At 47.3% G+C, this 19373-nt stretch overlaps 1 protein-coding gene across 1 annotated transcript in view; it reads right to left on the reverse strand.

Moving 5' to 3' along the window:
* CA10 (carbonic anhydrase 10 (inactive)) overlaps nucleotides 1-19373 on the reverse strand; it is a 478349-nt gene that overhangs the window by 14496 nt on the left and 444480 nt on the right. The window contains exons 5-6 of the mRNA XM_087854513.1: nucleotides 9941-10036; nucleotides 5477-5549 (exon numbers count right to left, since the gene is read on the reverse strand). Coding sequence (XP_087710639.1) covers nucleotides 5477-5549; nucleotides 9941-10036 — 169 coding nt within the window. The remainder of the gene's footprint in view (nucleotides 1-5476; nucleotides 5550-9940; nucleotides 10037-19373) is intronic.

Consider the following 19373-nt stretch of genomic DNA (forward strand, 5'->3'; position numbering starts at 1 on the left):
CTAGGCAGCTGACTGATTACCTTGCTTAATCCTGACCCTAACCCTCTCAACATCAGCGTGACTATTCTCATTTTACTCTTGAGGAAATCATGATTTCAGAGTCGTTAAGAAACTTGCCTGAAGTCACACAGCCAAGGAAGTGGTAGAGCCGGGAGCCCAGGTCTGCTTCGTTCCATCTCTCTTCGCTAGAGCACATTGCTTTCCGTAAGTATGGTGGTTTCACCACCATGGTATCTGGCTTCCAAAATTTCCAGTCCTTTTGGCAAGATTCTCCTTCTTGTTTTCTTTTACTGATTCCCTGGCATTGATTTTCTTAACTGGCTCAATAGAACGATTTTGCACAATTCCTTTTTCTCCTAGTCCTCTCATCTGTGACCAACTCAAGCAAATGGACTGTAAACCTACTAGTTGCCATTTTGTGGTGATTCCGCCCCATGCTTCGGGCTTGCTCCCACTCACCTGCACCTCTCCAGCTAGTTGATGAGACAGACATGCGAGAGCCTCTTCCAGGGTGGGATTTAAAAGATATCTTTAGAAATGATTTGCAATCCTAAGTCATGGGTAGTTGAGCTGCTCTTTCAAAAATGAGGACATGTCCTGCCTGTCTCCTCTATTTATTCTCACTCATGATTTCACCCAGGTTTAAATGCCGTCTGGATCCCAGTGACTCCCACATTGATATCTGCAGTTCTCTCTCCTGAAATCCAGACTCATAAATCCAACTGCCCACTCCTCACCTCTTCTTGGATGCCCAATAGACATCTCAAGCTTACCACGTTCGAAACTTCTGATCCCCTTCCGCACCCACGAATATGCTTCATCGCAGCCTTCCCCAGCTCTGCTGATGGGAATGTCTTCCTTCCAGGTCTCAGGCTAAAGCCTCACAGTCATTCTTGACTCCTCTCTTTCTCTCACATCGTAAATCCAAACTATCAAGAAATCTCGTGGATCTTCCTTCAAAAAATACCCAATCGTTTCTCACCGCCCCCTTCGCATTGGCCCGGGATCATGATTGACACTGTCAAATCATTGGGATGGTTGCAATTATCTCCCAGCATTGACCCTTGCTCCTCCACCGCCTCTTTCCAAATATGCAACCAGACTGATCCTTGTCAGCAGATCATGTCACTCTCTACTCAAAGTCTTAGACTGATTTCTCATTACACTGGCCTCCAAGAGACAGACTGATGGGGAGGACTGACCTATCTGGACAGATGTCTATGCCTTCTCAGGTAACTGTGTGCTAACGAAGGCAGTGCTGCTGTGTCCTTCTGGATGACGCTGACTTCCACCAGTGGTCCCACGCCAGGGCACAGGCAGGAGTTGCAGATAGCTTGGGATGGGCTAAACCTGAACTTTCAATGTGCCCACAAGTTCAATGGTTAGTTTCTGTCCCTTCCAAGTGGAAACAAATGCAAAAAGCGAGGAGATGGCTCTTGAAACTGAACCAAAGTTAGACTTAAGAAAAAAACATGCTGCCTGGTTTCATGCAATGCAAAAGTACCATCATTACAACTAGTTTTAAGACCTCAGAGCTAAGGTTTTCTCTATCCCTAGAGAGGAAGCATGATGGGAAGGCGAGGGCATAGAAAAGTTCCCAGGAGGACCTGTGTTTGAATCCTTGTTCTCTCACTATGGAAGGCTAGATTATTGTTCAGCAAGTGTTCACTCCCTTCTCACCCCCACCTCCACGGGTGGGTTTCCATGTTGGGCTTGGCCATGTCTCTTGCTTTGGTCAGTTAAAAGTGGACAGAAGTGACGGTTTGTGAGTTTCAAGCCGAAGCCTTAAGGAACATCACATATTTCTGACCTCCACCATGAGAAGTATGTGCCATGGGTATCAACCTGAGCCCAGAAAAGCAACAGCCATGGGGGGCCAAGCAGCTGCCACGGGGGAAATCAGTGCTTCTTGTTGAATGCTTGTTCGTTGCGCAGAAGTTGCTGACTTATACAGCCACTAACTAAATGCGTGTCCTTGCCAAATCGCTCTACTTCTTCGGGCCTCAGTTTGCTCATCTGTTTATTGGGATAGCCCTCAGGCCCACTTTGAAGGTGGGTACTTGCCGCAGGCAGGTGCCTAGTGAAGGTGAGTACTAGGGAGGGCGCTGCCCGTAAAGCTATCAGCACAGAGCCTGCGATGGGGAAGGAGCTCCGCTCGGGTTGCTTCCTTACCCCTGATGCTCAGCGCGTTGCAGAGTGGGTACCACGTCTAAGGGAGTGGGGCAAATTGAAGCTATGCTGGGGTGTGATTCTGGTAGCAGCAGCAGAATGGGCCGCTGGGAGAGTGAGTGGGGGCTGAGGTCAGGTGTCCCTGGGTAATGGGGTTGGGTGGCCGTGGGGGCAGGGATCAATTTCTTTTAATCTTACTTAGAAGTACGGAAGCAGGGGACTCTGATAGATGACTCCAAGCGGGCAGTGTTGTCTCCACTGGCACTCAGGGGCTAAGGCCAGCATGTCTCCAGAGCCTCTGCGGAGGCTTCCGGGCTTGCGTTTCCCACCCACCGGCGGCTTCCTAGTGAATGATTCCTGTTTCAGATCATCCCCCACTTGCCACCAGGCCCATTTTCCGCAGGCTGGCTGCCTCAGGGAGTTGAGCGGATGGAAGAGTGCTGGTGCTCTCCTGCTGAGCAAATCAATCCCTTTCGGCCACAGTGTCCTGGGCATAGCGGTGTCAAGGCCATTCCCACTGGTAGGACCATCATTATCCCTGTGGCGTGTGATAAAGGTGCTACCGGGAACACCTCCATTATTGCCCAGAGTGTAAGAGCACAAATACCTGTGATTAGGAGGCCTAAAGCAGTTACCGCTCCCCATATGGGGTCTCTTTATCTTGCTTTCATTCCCTTTCTTTCTCCTTGGCCGTGACAGATAGATTATGAGGGATGGAAGGAGAAGGGTTGCTCTCCCTCCCTTCCATTTGCATTTCTAGGGCATTTCTTCAACTAGGTCTTCTGCCTAAACTTCTCGAAAGGCATCAAGACCCTTCAAGATCTGGACACAAGCCACTCTTCCTGTCACTCCCTTTGCCCTGTCACTGCTACGGCAGGGGCCACTCTTGCCTCCGTTAATTCAGGCCCTACCTATGTTTATTACTTATACTACAGGCACTGCCATGAACTGCGGAGGACGGCACAGTCCTCCTTCTGAACTCTTCACAGTCCTCGTAATGCTCTCCTTGATTTGGATGCTGCTCTTTGTGTTTGGAATGTTTGTTCTCCTTCCCTTTCTTTTTCCCTCCTTCCAGCCTGCCTGCCTTCCTCCCCTCCCCCCCCCTCCTCTCTTCACCTCTCTCTTTCCCCAGCAAATAGTCATTCATCTATTCAGTCCTCATTGAAATGGCACCTGCTTCGTGCAACCTTGCCACGTATGCTAAGCAGATATTCCATGATCCCAAAGAATTCTCTTTAGATTTTTTACATTGTGCTTGTTACATAAATGTCTATAATGCACTACGATCTGTCTGTCTCCTCACCTAGAGAGTGAGGACCTCGTGGACAGAAAACATGTTCTATTGATCTATTTCGCGGCACCTAGGAGCCACTCAATAAATATTTGTGGAGTGAGTGAGTGAACAGCTGAATGAAGGTCTTGGGTTTTTACCCTGCTACCCACGTCAGCTATTGCCAAAGCCTGTTGTTCTCGGTTCCCATGGAGCTGACGGGGTGGCAGTCAGCAGGGACGCTTCATTCCCAACAGCTGAAGCTGAAACTGCCCTCAGCCGCAAAGTGGCCCTCTGCCACTGGTTCCAGCAAGATCTGTCCTGCCGGCTCTCTAGCCCCTTGTTTGCGCCAGACCTGGTACCTGTTCTTGAGGAAGGCCACCCTTCCGTAGCTTGGACCCCCGTGGATGCTTTCATTTTCGGCAGCAGCCACGTCACTTAATACGAGTTGGGGGTGGGGTGGGGAGGAAAGTCCCACTAATGATTGACTCCGCAGCCGGCAATCTGTTAGATTGCGCGCTGGGGCTTGATGTGCGATTTCATGGCTTTTCACGGTCTCTAAACTGCAAATTTGAGATGATTTGAAAACATTTTATTTAATTTTCATGCTTTTTTAATCAAAAAAGTTAAAAGACTAATAATATTTTATGGGCAGTTATAAAACGTGCTGTTTGCACCCGAGACCGAACTGCCTTCCTTAGATGAGCAACACGCGTGCGCCTGGAGAGGACCCCGCAGGGCTCTGGTGAGGAAGGCTGGGGTGGCTTTGGAGACAACTCATTCTTTCAGGTGATGTCCATCTAGGTGCCCTGGGACTCTCCAAGTTCATTCACCGCCTCACACCCCAACCTTTTCGTATGGAAGTGACTCAACAGTGAGCACCTTGTGCGGAGGGCTGGGGTCAGGCCATCTTTACATTCCCGGAGCCTCGCCTGGTGTCTGTCATGGGCAGGGGTGCAGAAAATGTTTTCTGAATGAATGAATGAATGAATGAATGAGGGAAGGGTTCTCCATACTCTCCCTCGAGCAGCCCAAGGGGGAGACCTGAGAGCATTCACTCTGTCTTTTCCCCATCGCCGCTGGAAGCAGAAGAAGCGGATACTTACAGTTGAGGTCCTCGCGTGGCGGAAGGGCACTCGGAGGGGATGTGGGTATAAGAATGGTGGCCTGCTGCTTTTTACTTTGGTGAAGTCACTATTTACCTATTGCTTAATTCAAAATCCCAGGCCCAGAAGGACCCTAGAAACTGGAAGTTCAATTTCTTCACTTTTCAGATGAAGAAACAGAGTTAACATTGAAGAAGCTCCTTGCTTAAGGACCAAGTGGGGACTTGAATCCCACTTTCCTGCTCCCTCCTAATTAGTTAAAAAGTATTTTATTTCTGTACTACTTCCTTCATCCGGCATGAGCTATAACTTTTCCCAACTTCTGGGATTGCTTTGGGAGAAGTAATACCTTTTTCCTTCCCCCCCTTTCAACTTCGCACCGTTCTCCCTTTTCTGCTTAAGGATTCTGGGGATAAAACACGCTGGGAACCCAAAGAAACGGGCAGAGTCCTCGAGAGCAGTGGACCGCATACGGCAACGCAGCAAGATGCCTCAGCCCGAAAAGGGACCCGGCGACACGGACGGGGAGATTTGGTCCAGCGCTGGAAATGTTGAGGTTCGATCCAAACTACCTGGTAAGTGCTTTTCCAGTCACATAATTGGCAAACCCCCAATGTGGCCAGCTGACATGGTGGAGTCTGTCAGCTAGTAGGGTCCCCCGCTCATTACCGATCCACGGGATAACGATGACCGTCATCATCATAATCGTTACCGCCTTAGACAGGCGTGGATGACAAAGGCACCCCGGGGATGTCCTTTTGAAATGAGCTGCTTCTTAGCCAACCCTGACTCTCCAGAGTGACTTTCTAGAGAATTAAAGGATCATGAAGCTGAAAGAGGCCCTCTGAGATAATCAGTTCTGGCTTTCTGCCTTCAGACAGGACTAACCTTTATAGAATAGTTGCTATATAGGAAATCGAACCAAACTTACTTTTATATGTTATTCTTGTGATAGTATCTCTGTTGAGCATTCGATTAAGAAATGGGTTTGATGAATCAGAAACCTAGGAGAGAAAAGAAAATATTAACGACTGGGCAGTGCTATCCCAGAACAAACACTCCCTCTGTGCATTCACTTGTTCATTCGTAGTCATTGAGTGCCTACCACGTGCCAAACACCACGGTGGCTGGAAATTCAGACATTAAATGCACACACTCTACTCTCAAGAAATCCTAGTCTAGAGAAAGAAGACAGGTGAGTAGATGAACAGTTGTAATAGTGCATGAAGATTGCCATGATAGAGTTGCAGGCATGATGATACTAGGGGAGGACTGCCCACCTGGGGAGCTGAGTGAGCTGGATCTTGAAGGATGGGTGGAAACTACAAGGTGCTTTGCTGGTACAGTGTGTAAAGGAGGAAGGGCGAGGAAACAATTACATACAGAGGATCTGTGCATATGGACACGAGAGAGTGAGAACTCGTTATGCTCAGGCAAGTACTTCCATGTAGCTGCTACTGAGGGGGGGGGGGGGAAGATGGAGGGTGAGACAAGAGAGGTAGGCAGAGGCTAGCTCATATCAGGCTTTGAATGTCATGGGAGGATAGTTAAGCTTCATTCTATTAAGGATAGGGAACCAACAAAGAGTTTTAAGTAGAGGGTGGGGAGTGACATTTTAGGAAGAGGACAGTTACTCTAAGTAGACAGTGAGAGAGAAAGAGTACCCAGAATAGAGGTATCAGATGGAAAAAAATCTCTAAGAAATAATAACCTTATATCACTGCTTATTATTACATGAATCAAATATATCATAAGCCATACCATCTGTCAACCAATCATCCCTCCCTCCCTCCCTCCCTCCCTCCCTCCCTCCCTCCCTCCCTCCCTCCCTCCATGCATCTCTCCATGCACCCATACATCCAAAAATATTTACCAAGTGCCTATTATGGGCCAAAAATTGTACTAGATGTCCAGGGATCGGTTCCCATTTTGCGGCCACGCCCTCAGGTCTCCAGATTCCCTCTGGAGGTCCTCAAGCCAGAGGACCACCATTTGGAGACTGTGGTGTGCCCCCACATAACTGCGTACACTGTTTCTTAACAGCCTCCCTTCTACTCAGTCTTTTCCAAGGCACAAGGGTTCATCTCAGCCAGTTCTCTCCTACCTCTCTCAGCTCCGCTCAGTAATTTACGCCTCAGCTGCTAATCGGATGCTGTGACACAACAGCATTTTAAAACTGATTTATTCTGAGGGTTGGAAAAATTGCAGCAGATGATTATTATTATTATTAGATAAGCAACAGGTAATTTTGAGTTTGGAGAAGGCACAGACTGTTTATTTTCCCTCCATCTGTCTCTCCTTTCCCACACAGTTTCCTGGATGTGTTGTGGTGAGACACACACTGGGGGGGAGCTTGCTGAGTGGCAGTGCTCAGTGGAGTTTGTCAGAGCCACCCCCAAATGGAGAAAAGTCCCAAAGCAAACACTGATGCTCCCCAGAAGCTTCAGTGCCAAATTTAGCTTCTCCTTTGACCTCCTCTTTGGCCATTTAAAACACAGCTCGATGCTGCCTGTTTGTGCCAATTCACATGAAAAATAGACTGTCATGGCTAGTAAGGAACCTGCCATGCCCCTTAATTGGGTGCCTGGGCTCCTGGTAGCCGGTGAGTCCGGACAGCACTAATGTTGGAACTGGACCCTTTTGAGTTGATTAAAAATAACTGAAAAATTTCCAGAGTGCACACAGATGATTTGTGGGCTCTGGTGTGTTGGCGGCATGGGAGGGAGGGTAAAGTATGTACTTGGTATAAGTGAGCTTAAGTGGGAAGTTAATGGTGTGTGATTGAGCAGTAATTATGGCCAAATCTCAGTTCCCTGTGGTCATGGGAAAGATGGGGGATTAGGAGGGGACAGAGATATATAAAACCCACAGATAAACAATTCTCTTATTTTAGCCAACAACTCCAACCCTTTTATGGCTCAGTTTTTGGCCAGGGTGCCATCTCTAGGGATCAGCTGACCCAGAGGAAGGGCCTCTCATGTTCTGGGCCTGCGTACCCTGCAGCGAGCTGGGAAGGGGGAGGGCAGAAAGATCAGAAGGAGGGGAGGACCGCCAGAGACTGGCTGCCCTTAGAGCCAAGGGCTCTGCTCATCTCATTTCTAGGCACGTGCCTAGCACACGACTGGCCTGTGCCCCCCACTCAGTTGGTGTTTTGGGATGAGTGAGTGACAAGTCTTGGCTTGGATAACTCACTGTGGAACATCTGGAAGTTGATTATGTTGGACAAAGATAGAAGGGCTGTGGCTTATTTTGAGATCCAGTGAGAAAGCTTCAGGTCTGCTCAGGGAAAGAATGGAAGCATCCCTTGGGGGCCAAACTGGTCTGAGAAGATGCAGGAGCTGGTCCCCATCCTTTCACTGACTGCAGGGGCGGGGACATGAGTGCTTCTCAACAGCTCGCTGGGACGCCGCCGGGACCTGCGTCAGTCATCTTCCTGCAAGAGCTTGTGAAACCCGCCCATGGCCTGCTGTCGGGGAGGCTGACTTCCTGGCGTATCCACCACCCTGTCAGCTGTAATGTGCCTGAGCTTCTGGGGTGACATCCACTGACTCAAGTGCTTTCAGCAAAGTGAGGTGCCAGCAGGGGCCTCGGCTGAGGCACCCGCCAAAGGACAGGCAGTGTTGGGCAGCTCAGGATGGCCGACATAGAACCCTGGCACTGGGAAGGCCAACGGGGGGAGGTGAGCTCCTAGACACGCTCGAGGCCATTCTGTGACATATCTGCGGGCTTCCCAGCACGGAGCACGCCTCAGGATGAATGCACCTGTTGTCCCGACATCATGGTTGAGGCTGGTCGAGGGATATAGGGTTTGCCCTGTGCTTGGGAGGGGCATAGGGGAAGAAGTTTATACATGTCATGGTCTCTCTTCTTCATCTCAGTTGCTTTCTCCATGCTCTGTTGGGGGTGTGAGTAAGGTCATTAGTGTGAAAGTCAAGCAAGACCTGGGCTACGTGCACTTGGGTGGAATGCTAAAGATTCCCTGGGCCATTTTCCTCACCTGCAAGATAAGGATACTGATGCCCGCCCCCAGGTTTATTATTAGGGTTAAGTATCTCAGTGCCTGGAATTCAGAAATCTGCTGTTCATTATAACAGGGTCTGTGACGATACCAAGAGGTGTAGAGTAGGGACTGGCAGGATCTGTGCCAGGACTAACGTCCTTTGGGGTGTCACATCAGGTATTCAGAAGGTATGGCAGCCCAAGATATGCTTTCCTGGCCAAAAGCCCCTTCCTGTCTTTGCTAATGACAGCTGCAGATGCCTCTGGCCAATGTGCAGCTCTGCCCAGGCCACGCAACGGCCCGATGGGACCCCTGTGAGGGAGAGGAACTCGGGAGGTGGTGTGGACTCTGGACAGGGAGGACCAGGCAGGGCCAAGAGCCTGTTGCAAAGGGTGATGCTTTTGGGGAGGACATGGGGTAGGGCCTTGGGTGCTCTTGTGCCCAGTCTCCTGAGCAGTGATCACGTCACCACGAGAACTCTGTTAACCCCCCCGGTGGCAGATGCTGGATTTCTACTGATCATATTCGCCAGATTCCAAACTCTGACCGGTCTGGCCTCTCGTGGTCTGGCCAAAACTTCCCAAGCGGCGAGCACAGTGACTGCCAACTTTTGGAACCGTCATACAGTGCTGTTTTTTTTTTCCTCTCTCAAATGTTTTCCAATTGGAAAGACATTTCTTCTTCTTCTTTTTTCGTTTTCTTTTAAATTTGCATACCTGCTTCCCCCTGTATCTGTTAAAATGTTAAAGATGATGATGATGATGATTTTTAACAAACTGGAATTTTCTTGGCTGGAGATCTGTTGTTGCCATTCACTGTTGGGGAAATGTAGAGCCTCCTAAGAATGTCGTAAGTCAGCCTTGGTGATCTTTGCTTAACTTCTGCCAGGGGTGCTTACGAGGGAAAGGGAGCGGAAGATGGGAGGTGTCGTTCAGAGCAACTTTGGGGAAGGTGGAGGGGGCTGCTCAGGGCAGTGCCTGGAGGGGAGGGACATCTCCCATTTCCCTTCCACCTCTGTTTCCAAGGGGCCACTGAGGGACAGGAACATAATGCTGTGGCGTGTCAGTGAGCAACCCCTCCCCTTCTGTTGCATCCTTTTGCATGATGTGGGGCCTGAAGCCGGTTCCTGGCTCCAGCTTCCCCTTTTCTCTCTAGAACAAAGGCTGCTGGGTCCCCAGGCTCTGAAGCTCCGAAATGGAGCCATCATTTTTGCATCTTCCCGAAAGGGGCCTCATTTGTCATAAATCTCATGGGTATAAAGGTCACCATCCCGCAGCTTTTCTTGGGCACGGACCTCACCTCTTGGGTTATTTCTGAGATCCAACAGAGACTAAGCTGGTATTCGGACGGAGCTGGGAATGGCAAGAGAAGAATGAAAGAACGCAAGACACTTACTTTTATAAATATAGACACTACCACCAATCCATTAGGGCTCTTTGCAGCTTCGGTGACATTTGTATATAACTCATGGTTGTAGTGGATGAGCTGCACCTGGCAAGAGGGAAAAACAAGAGTAAGAACAACAGCTTCGCCTGGAAGGGTGTGAGGCGCAGCATCTCCGTGCTACAGAAGGGTTAACTCTAAGTTGTATTGTAGAACACTTGTAAAGACAATGTTGCAACTGAAAGGGATTCAGGGAGGTGTGTGTGCATGTATGTATGTGTGTGGGGTGTGTATAAACTGCATGCACACACACACACGCACATACACACATGCATTTACAAAATACATCTTTGCAAATGTTTCCTGGTAACAATCAGGCCTTTAATAAGCTCAGTGCCCATCTGGCTCTGGCTCTGTCCCAGGATATTTCCCCTAAAGTGGGTGTAAAGTGAATTTCTCTTATTAGGAGTGGAACTGCCCTGCAGGGGCAGACCGTGCCCTTCTGGCTACACCCACAGCTGCCACTGGCACCGAGTGAATCTTCCTCATGGCCTTGGGTGAGCAGGGAATAGTTAGGTTTGGAGCCAGCCCAGGGACTCTGAGAGGGCAGTGGCCAGCCTGTGAGATGCAGCATTCCCGATTAAGAGAGAGCGATGGCTCAGGCTCCCGATGCACCAGCCAGCCAAGGTCACTTGCTTGGGCAGGACTCAACTTCCTCCTTGCTCAGTGAAGTCCAGCATCTGCCTGTTAAGCCTTTGTATGGTAGTTAGTGTGGGCAGCGAATGAAGTCCTGGGTGTGACTGTCTCTCCTTAGAATTCATCCCAGGCTGTGGTTTTAAAATAGATATTTTTTTAAAACAGTATGAAAGTATAATTTTTGTAACAAACTAAAAAAATTTTTTAAAAAGTGAGAGTTCTTCCCCCACCTCTATGTAATTCCAGGCCAGGCAATATGACTATTAACAGTTTAGCATATGTCGTTCCCGATATTTTTTGTGCTTATAGATCACACACATATGCATGGAGGGTTTAAGAAATAATAAAAGATCCAAGATCTATACATTTCTAGGATTTTCTAGGATTGAGGATCCTAGAAATTATCTAGGATAGATAAATTCCTAGAAACATACAATCTACCAACACTGAATCAAGAAGAAATAAAAACCTGAACAGATGAATACAAATAAAGAGATTAGAGTAGTAATCAACCCCTCCCCCAACAAAGAAAAGCCCCAGACCAACTGGCTTTGTGGGTGAATCCTACCAATCATTCAAAGAAGAATTCATACCGATTCTGCTTAAACTCTTCCAAAAAATGGGAAGAAGAGAGAATACTTCCAAACTCATCTTACGAGGCCAGCATCATCTGATATCCGATACCAAACAAAACCAGACACTTTGAGAAAAGAGAACTACAGGCCAATATCCCTAGTGAACACAGACTCAAAAAACCCAAGGGGCTACTAACAAGCTGAATTTAACAGCACATTGAAAGGATTATACATCATGACCAAGTAGGATTTATCCCTGGGATGCAAGGATGGTTTAACACATCATCAGTGTTAAATCAATCAGTGCGATACATCACATCAACAGAATGAAAGATAAAAACCCCATGACCATCAAGAGATTCAGAAAAAGCATCTGACAAAATTCACCATCTTTCATAATAAAAACTCGCAATGAAACAGGTAGCGAAGGAATTTCGCCTCAATGCAATAAAAGCCATATATGAAAAGCCTATAGCTAATATAACCAATGGGGAAAACCTGAAGACTTTTCCTCTAAGACAAGGATACCCACTCTTGCCACTTCGATTCAAAACAGTGCTGGAAGTCCGAGGCAGAGGAATTAGATAACAAAAAGAAACAAAAGGCATCCAAATCAGAAAGGAGGAAGGAAAAGTGTCTCTGCAGATGAAGTATCATGTATGTGGAATACACAGAAGATTTGCCTACAACAAAACACTGTTCGCACTAATAAATGAATTCAGTAAAGTCGCAGGATACATATTCAGTATACAAAAATTGATGGCACTTCTATATACTAACAACAAACTATCTGAAAAGGAAATTAATAAAGTAAATCCCATTTACAATAGCAACAGAAAGAATAAAGTACAACTGACCTTGAACAACATGGGTCTGAATGGAGCTGATCCACTTACATGCAGATTTAAAAAAAAAAATAAATACAGTACAATATTGCAAAGGTATTTTCTCTTACAATTTTCTTAATAGCATTTTCTTTCCTCTAGCTTACTTTATTGTAAGAATACAGTAGTGTACAAAATATGTGTTAATTGACTATGGTATCAGTAAGGCTTTTGGTCAACAGTGGGCTATTAATAATGAAGTTTTTGTGAAGTCAAAAGTTATACAGGGATTTTTGACTGCATGGGGGGGTTGGTGTTCTAACTCTCGCATTGTTTAAGGGTCAGCTGTACTTAGGAATAAGCTCAACCAAAGAAGTGAAAGACTTGTACACTGAAAACTATAAAACATTGATGAAAGAAATTAAAGATGACATAGATAAATGGAAAGACATCCTGTGTTCACGGGTTGGAAAAATTAATATTGTTTAAATGTTCATAGTACTATTTAGCTCAATCCCTATCAAAATTCCAGTGGCATTCTTTACAGAAACAGAAAAAAATATTCCTAAAATTAATATGGAACCACAAAAGACTCTGAATAGTCAAAGCAATCTTGAATAAGAACAAAACTTCCTGGTTCTACAATATACTTCAAAGCTATAGTAATAAAAAAAGTATGATATTGACATAAAAACATATGTATAGATCAATGGAACAGAACAGAGGGTCCAGAAATAAATCCACACACTTATGGTCAACTGATCTTTGACAAGGATGCCAAGAATACACAATGGGCAAAGGATAGTCTCTTCAATAAAGGATGTGGGGAAAACTGGATATCCCCTGAAGAAGAATGAAATTGAACCCTTATCTCATGTCACTTAAAAAATTAACTTAAACTGGATTGAAGACTTATATATAAGACCTGAAACTGTAAAACTAGTAGAAGAAAACATAGGGAAAAATCTTCCTGACATTCATGGGTCTGGGCAATGATTTTTGGGTCATGACCCCAGAAAGTACAGGCAATAAAAGCAAAAGTAGGCAAGTGGGACTATATCCAACTAAAAAGCTTCTGCATAGCAAAGGACACAAAACAATGAAAAGGCAACCTAGAGAGTGGGAGGAAATATTTGCAAACCATGGATCTGATAGGGGTTGATATCCAAACCATATAGGGAACTTGTACAACTCAATAGCAAAAATAGCAAAGAACCTGGTTAAAATGGGCGAAGGACGTGAATTGGCATTTCTCAACTGTAAATGGCCAATAGGTGCATGGAAAGGTGCTCAACATCACCAGCCATCAGGGAAATGCAAGTCAAAACCACAGTGAAATATCACCACACACTTGTTAGAAGGGTTATTATCAAAAAGACAAGAGATTACAAGTGTTGGTGAGGATGAGGAGAAAAGGGAACCTTTGTACACCGTTGGTAAGAAAGTAAACTGGTATATCACCATTATGGAAAACAGTACGGAGGTCCCTCAAAAAATTAAAAATAGAACTGCCATATGATCCAGCAATTTCACTTCTGGCTACGTATCCAAAGCAAATGAAATCTGCATCTCAGAGAGACACCTGCAGTCCCATGTTCGTTGCAGCATTATTCACATTAGCCAAGAGATGGAAATAACCCAAGTTTCTTTTGATGAATGAATGGATAAAGAAAATGTATAAAGAAAAATAAGATAGAATATTACTCATCCATAAAAATGAAGGCAATCCTGCCATTTGTGACAACGTGGATGAACCAGGGGGACATATGCTAAGTGAAATGAGCCAGACCCAGAAAGACAGACACTGTATGATCTCACTTCTGTATAGAATCTCCAATAGTCTAACTCATAGAAACAAATAGTTTGGTGGTTGTCAGGGGCTGGGGGGAAGAGAAATGAGAGGTTGGTCAAGGGCACAAAGTTTCAGTTACTCAAAATACGTGAGTTCAGGGGCTCTGAGTACAGCCTGGTGACGATAGTTAGCAATACTGTATTGCATACTTGAAATTTGCTAAGAGGATAGATCTTAAATTAAATCATCTTCACACACACACAACAGTAACTATGTAGCGGTGATGGATACGTTATTTAGTTTGTGGTCATCTTTTCACAATATATTCATATATCAAAACATCAAGTTGTACACCTTAAACATATACAATTTTTCGATGGCGAAGAAATCTCAAAAAGTTGTTAAAAAATAAAAAATGAAACAACCCAGTAACAACGGAATCATTTATAATCATGACCCTGAACTTGATATTTTAAAATTTAAAAATAGTTTGTGGCTATCTTTCGAAGCCAGTGTGTGTAGAGCTACCTAAGTTTTTATAACAGCTGTAGAATTTTCTGTTGCACGAAAGCCCCGTGACCCATTTAACCATCCTCTCACTGGCTTTCAGTGTGTTTCCAGTTTTTCTTCTGTCTTGTAAACAATGTCACAGCCAGCTCAGCATAGCTCTTTCTGTAGCAGTGTGAACATTTTCCACAGGCTGGGTGGGGGCTCTAATAAGACAGTGCCTGTAAAAGTGATTTGTGACGCTGAAAAAGTCTAAGTGTATTCATTATTACCAATATCCTGGATTGCATTAAAAAAAGGAGGTGAGGTTTTAGAAGCTGAGAAAGTCAATGATTTTTTTAAAAAAGTGCTTTTCTTTGATCTTTGGAAAAACCACCTCTCACACAGGGTTTGCAACCTTCACTCTGCATTTAAATCACCTGGGTGCTTTTAATACCCACCTGTGCCTGCTCCCCCAATTCTGATTTCATTGATTTGGAGTGGGAACAGGGCACCGGGATTTGTTAACTGCTCTCCAGCTCGTGGGCAGCTGGAGTGCAGAGCCAGTGCCACAGGATCAATGAGCAGCCGCATCCCATCAATGCCCAATCAGGTGGATGGAAGCTTGGATCTGAGAACACCGTGAACAACGGAGTCATTAGAGCTTCTCCTGGAGGAAGCCTGCTATCGCTGCTCTTGAAATACCCTATTTGCTTACTGCTTTTTCACTTCTTGTGCGTTTTGCCAATGGTGGCAGATGGTCCTACAGCAGCTCTTCTGCAATCAGAAAGGCAACCATGGGCGGGAACTGGCAACTCCGCTTTGCCTGTGCAGAATGGATCAGGCAGGTTTTCCAGGCCTGTGCTTATCATTGGCCTCCCTCCCGCCTGCCTACCTGCCCCCCCCCCCCGCCCCGCCAGCCAGCGCTTTCTGCAGGTGGAGAAGGGTTGCCATGTGGAAGATCCAGGAGCTGTGGGGAACCTGCCCCACCTCCCTTCAGTGTTGAGGAAGCTTCTTAATGAGAATCAAAACACATCCTGCCATCTGCTAAGATCTTCCCACCGGGTGACCTACAAAACCACCTGGGGACATGCCAGGGCCACAAGGCGTGCCTGGAAATTTCAGCATGTTCTGGGAATCAGGCGTTGGACAGCCGGGGATTGGAAGGCGCTCCAGTGGAATGGTTCTTCCTTCCCAACTCGCATGACTGGAAACTGCAGGAAGAAGTCTCTTGAGCCCCTGGGTCACCCACAGGGTGGCATTCTGCAGGGGCCAGGGACTGTCAGAAAGGGGCTGGCAAGCCGAACGGTGAGGCTGTGCTCTGCTCTAAGCTCGCGTTGGCACATTGAGAATTTTGGTCTGATGTCTTGCCTCCTCTTTGTTCCAAGGTAACTTGGCTTGGGTCCTGATGTCATGAGCTTTGGTTTCTGTTAGGGGTCACAGATGGCCTGCTTCTTACGTGAGGCTTTTTGATCTACCAAAATGGTGATTTTATAGAATTAATATCTTAAATTAAAGCAATTTGGAATAGAACGTCTTCCCCCTCCCAAGGCTCACACGTTAGATGTTAAAAAGATCCAGAGTGCTTCTCTCCTCGGTGCGCCATGCGGGGACCAGCAGCAGCCACAAGGTCTGGAAGGGGACTTGTTAGAAATGGAGAATCTTGAGCCCTACCTTCGATCTCCTGAATGAAGATCTGCATCTTAAAAAATCCCCAGGGATTTGAATGCGCATTAAACTTTGAGAGGTACTGTTTAGCAGACACTGTTGGTTGGTTAGCAGAGAGCCCTGTCTGGTCTGGCTGTTCACTCTTCCTCTGGTTCAGTTAGTCTGGGTGGAGGGGTACAAGTATCACGTATGTTGGAAGATAGGCTGAGTCCAGATCTTTGGAGGCCTAGCATATGAGCTATGGAAGGGTTTGGAGCAGAGGGTAAGATAATCGGCACCGATGGCAAGAAGGCAGAGGCAAGCAGGGAGAGCCCGGAGGTAGGGCGGGTGTAATTTCAGGACATGGCCATGAAGGCGGACAGTGTTCTGTAGGACTTGCGGAATGTGCGTGTTTGGGAAGAGGGGGCACCAAGCGATCCCCCAGGCCTCAGAACGGTTAGGAGCCCCAGAAGAGCCTACGAGGCAGCTCGGCAGTGCCCGGGCTTCTTGTTCCCACCTCTCAGAACATGATTTTGGCATCAAAGGCCAGAGCAGAAGAGGCATGGGGCCTGCACCAGTTCGCACACCCAGAGTAGGGCTTAACTGTGAAAAAGAGTTGCTTCCCTCCCTACCTTACAGATCCTTCATTTCCGCAGCTGAGGTTTGTTCCTCCCCAGCCAGGCCCAGTGGTGCCAATCCAATGTCCACTAACCACTCACCATGTGCCTGGTGTGGGTGGGTCTAGGGGAAGAGGGTCTGCTGCTTGTACCGCCATGAATTTGGAATGGGGGGCGCGGGGCAGGGCAGCCATGTACAGATCCTGTCCTGCTAGAAGAAGAGTTTCAGATTGGCAGGTGGGTTCTGAAAGTGAGGTCTCTGGGTTACTTTTCGCCAGTTATAGGTAATATCCTACAAATTCAGAATTTTTAATAATTTGGATGAGCACAAAGATGTAGTCTGAGCCTCAACTTCGGGGCTTACTCAAGGTGATCAGTGTCTGACAATGTTTGACCTCTGAGCAAGTACAAGGCAACTTAAGACGGTGGCGGGGCCCATGTGCAAAGTGCTTACAAAAGCAAACTCTTTGGGAACTAATCGTGATATGCTAATTAAGCACCAAGTTTAGTTATTCATTAAAGAGATGCCCTAAGGGTTTCTGCCAGCCTAGTTGGAATTACCGTGTGAAAGAGCTAACCCTGGATTACAGGAAATTATTTTATAATCTTGACTTCTTATTAATTTAGACAGGGGCCCTCATGGAGAAGCTTTCTGGAAATGCAAGACTGAGAAATAGGTGTCTTAGAGGAAGAAATAAGAGAGTGTTGGTTTTTTCATGATGCTCAGATGCAGGATCCAGTACATTCTCTGTACTCAAGTCCTTTGTGACCTGATGTGACTCTTCCTTGGGCGGCACTGGCTTGGACCTTGTGTTCTCATCCCAGAATATGCTGCCTCACTCAATCCTACCAGCCCCCGGAATTCACTTGTTCAAAAAATCTTGGAGGGGCGACTACGTGCCAAGGCCAGCTGTATACGACTGATGAAGTCCTTGACCTCCTAGAGATCATTTCAGATAGCATCGAGAGCTTTGAAGGAAACAGACAAGGCTTTGGCTTGCAAAGGGAATGGCTGTAGTGGGAAAAATGGGGGCGAGGCGCGTGGGAGTGGGAACGATGTCAGGTAGCGTATAGTTGGTGAAGGCCTGTCTGCAGAGGTGACATCTGAGCTGTGTTCTGATGACGAAAAGGAGCTGGGCATGGAAGACTGGAGGGAGGCACCTCACTGGCTGAGAGCACGGCCTCTGCAAATGCGTCGGGATAAATGGCTGAGCATGGTTGGGGAAGGTGGCTTAAGATGGGACCAGCGCATGGGGGGCTTTGCAGACAATGGTAGGGAGCTTTGACTTTATTACAAGTGCAACAGGAAGCCACTGGTTTTAAGGAAGAAATCAGTTTTTGATTCTTTGATTCATTTTTGAAAGATTTCCCAGGGCAGAGGGGAGACCGAGGAGACCTTGCCTCCCCTTCTTGACCTTACAGCTCAGCTCCGGTCTCAGCTTCTCTAGGACATCTTCCATGAATCACTGACCTTGAACATCAAGTGCAGCTCCTCTCTGCTCCATGGAGCCCTTGTCCAGGGGGCAGGTTCAAAATATTGTACAGCTGGGATGGCAGGAGTATGGAGTGACCAGGACAGACAAGTCATAGACAGCTGGTACAGTCACATGGGTGCTGAGTGTCATTGTTGGCACTAGTCACCACCATCATCTGTTGATAATCATCACCAACACTTGCCACACGCTTATTTGTGCCAGACACAATGCCAGCAGTGACACCACCTCATCGAACCCTCACAAAATTCCATGAGTTGTGCCATTCTGTCCATCTGAGTCATGCGGACACTGGGCCTCCAAGAGATGCTTTGCTCAGGGGAGTGGAAAGAGTCAGGATTGCCCCAGTTCCTACGCCGGTAGAGTTCACACTCTACTCACACTCATGCACCATGTTATTTTGATAAACTATTCTTTTCTCTGCCTTTGAATAAACATCTCAAGGGCCGCGGAGTCTTTCATCATATCCTATCCCCTGTGCCTCACGTGGGACTTGCTTGGAGGGGATGCTGGCAATGTTTGTTGAATGAATCCCAATTCTGCATCCTCTAGGTTCTTCATCCTGGGAGGGGCCTCCGAGGAAACGCAGGCCAGCCATTTCTTTTCAAAATGAAGAAACTGAAACCAGAGAGGGGCTTTCCCAAGATCATACAGTCAGTCCTATGTCCATGCATTCAGTAGGTGTTTATTGAGCAACTACTAAGTGAGGGAGAGTAGTGTGAGTTGAAGTCCAACAGGGAGGCGGGGCCAGACCACGGAGAGCCCGGCGGGCCAAGCTAGCGGGTCTGGATTCCGTTCTAAGGGTGACGGAGAGTTGTGTTTATGACTATACACCTGACGCACGTTGGGCTTCCGTGACTAGTAGCTCAGCTTCCAAGCTGACAGAGAAGTACTCGTCTCTACGACGTGAGCAGAACTACTGCAAGCGAGCTTCCAAGTCGACAGCAAGCTATCCTTGCCATCGGGCTGGCCGAGAGCAGCCTGCGCTGTGAAGGCCTCACACCGAGTTCACACTTGCCAGCAACGAGGGGATTCACGGGTGTGTGCCGGGCTGCTGCTCGCTCACCCTTCACGCCTCAGCAGAGCGACCGGCTGTGTCCTTGGACCCTGCTGTAGACGCCTCAGTTCGGCTTTCGCCACGCGATGCTCCGTTAGCAGGAGCCCCTTAGTGAACTCGGGAAAGAGCAGCCTTGTCGCGGAAGACGACACCGACGGCGTTCGGAGTGATAACCCCACCACCTTCGTGACCCCTGCTTAGACACCGCAGTGGCTTCTCATTGCTTCTGAGACAGAGCCAGCGACCCAGATCTGAGCA

The sequence above is a fragment of the Ursus americanus genome, chromosome 23, assembly GCF_024610735.1.
Source record: "Ursus americanus isolate L20-20 chromosome 23, mUrsAme1.1.p, whole genome shotgun sequence".
Classification (NCBI taxonomy): Eukaryota; Metazoa; Chordata; class Mammalia; order Carnivora; family Ursidae; genus Ursus; species Ursus americanus.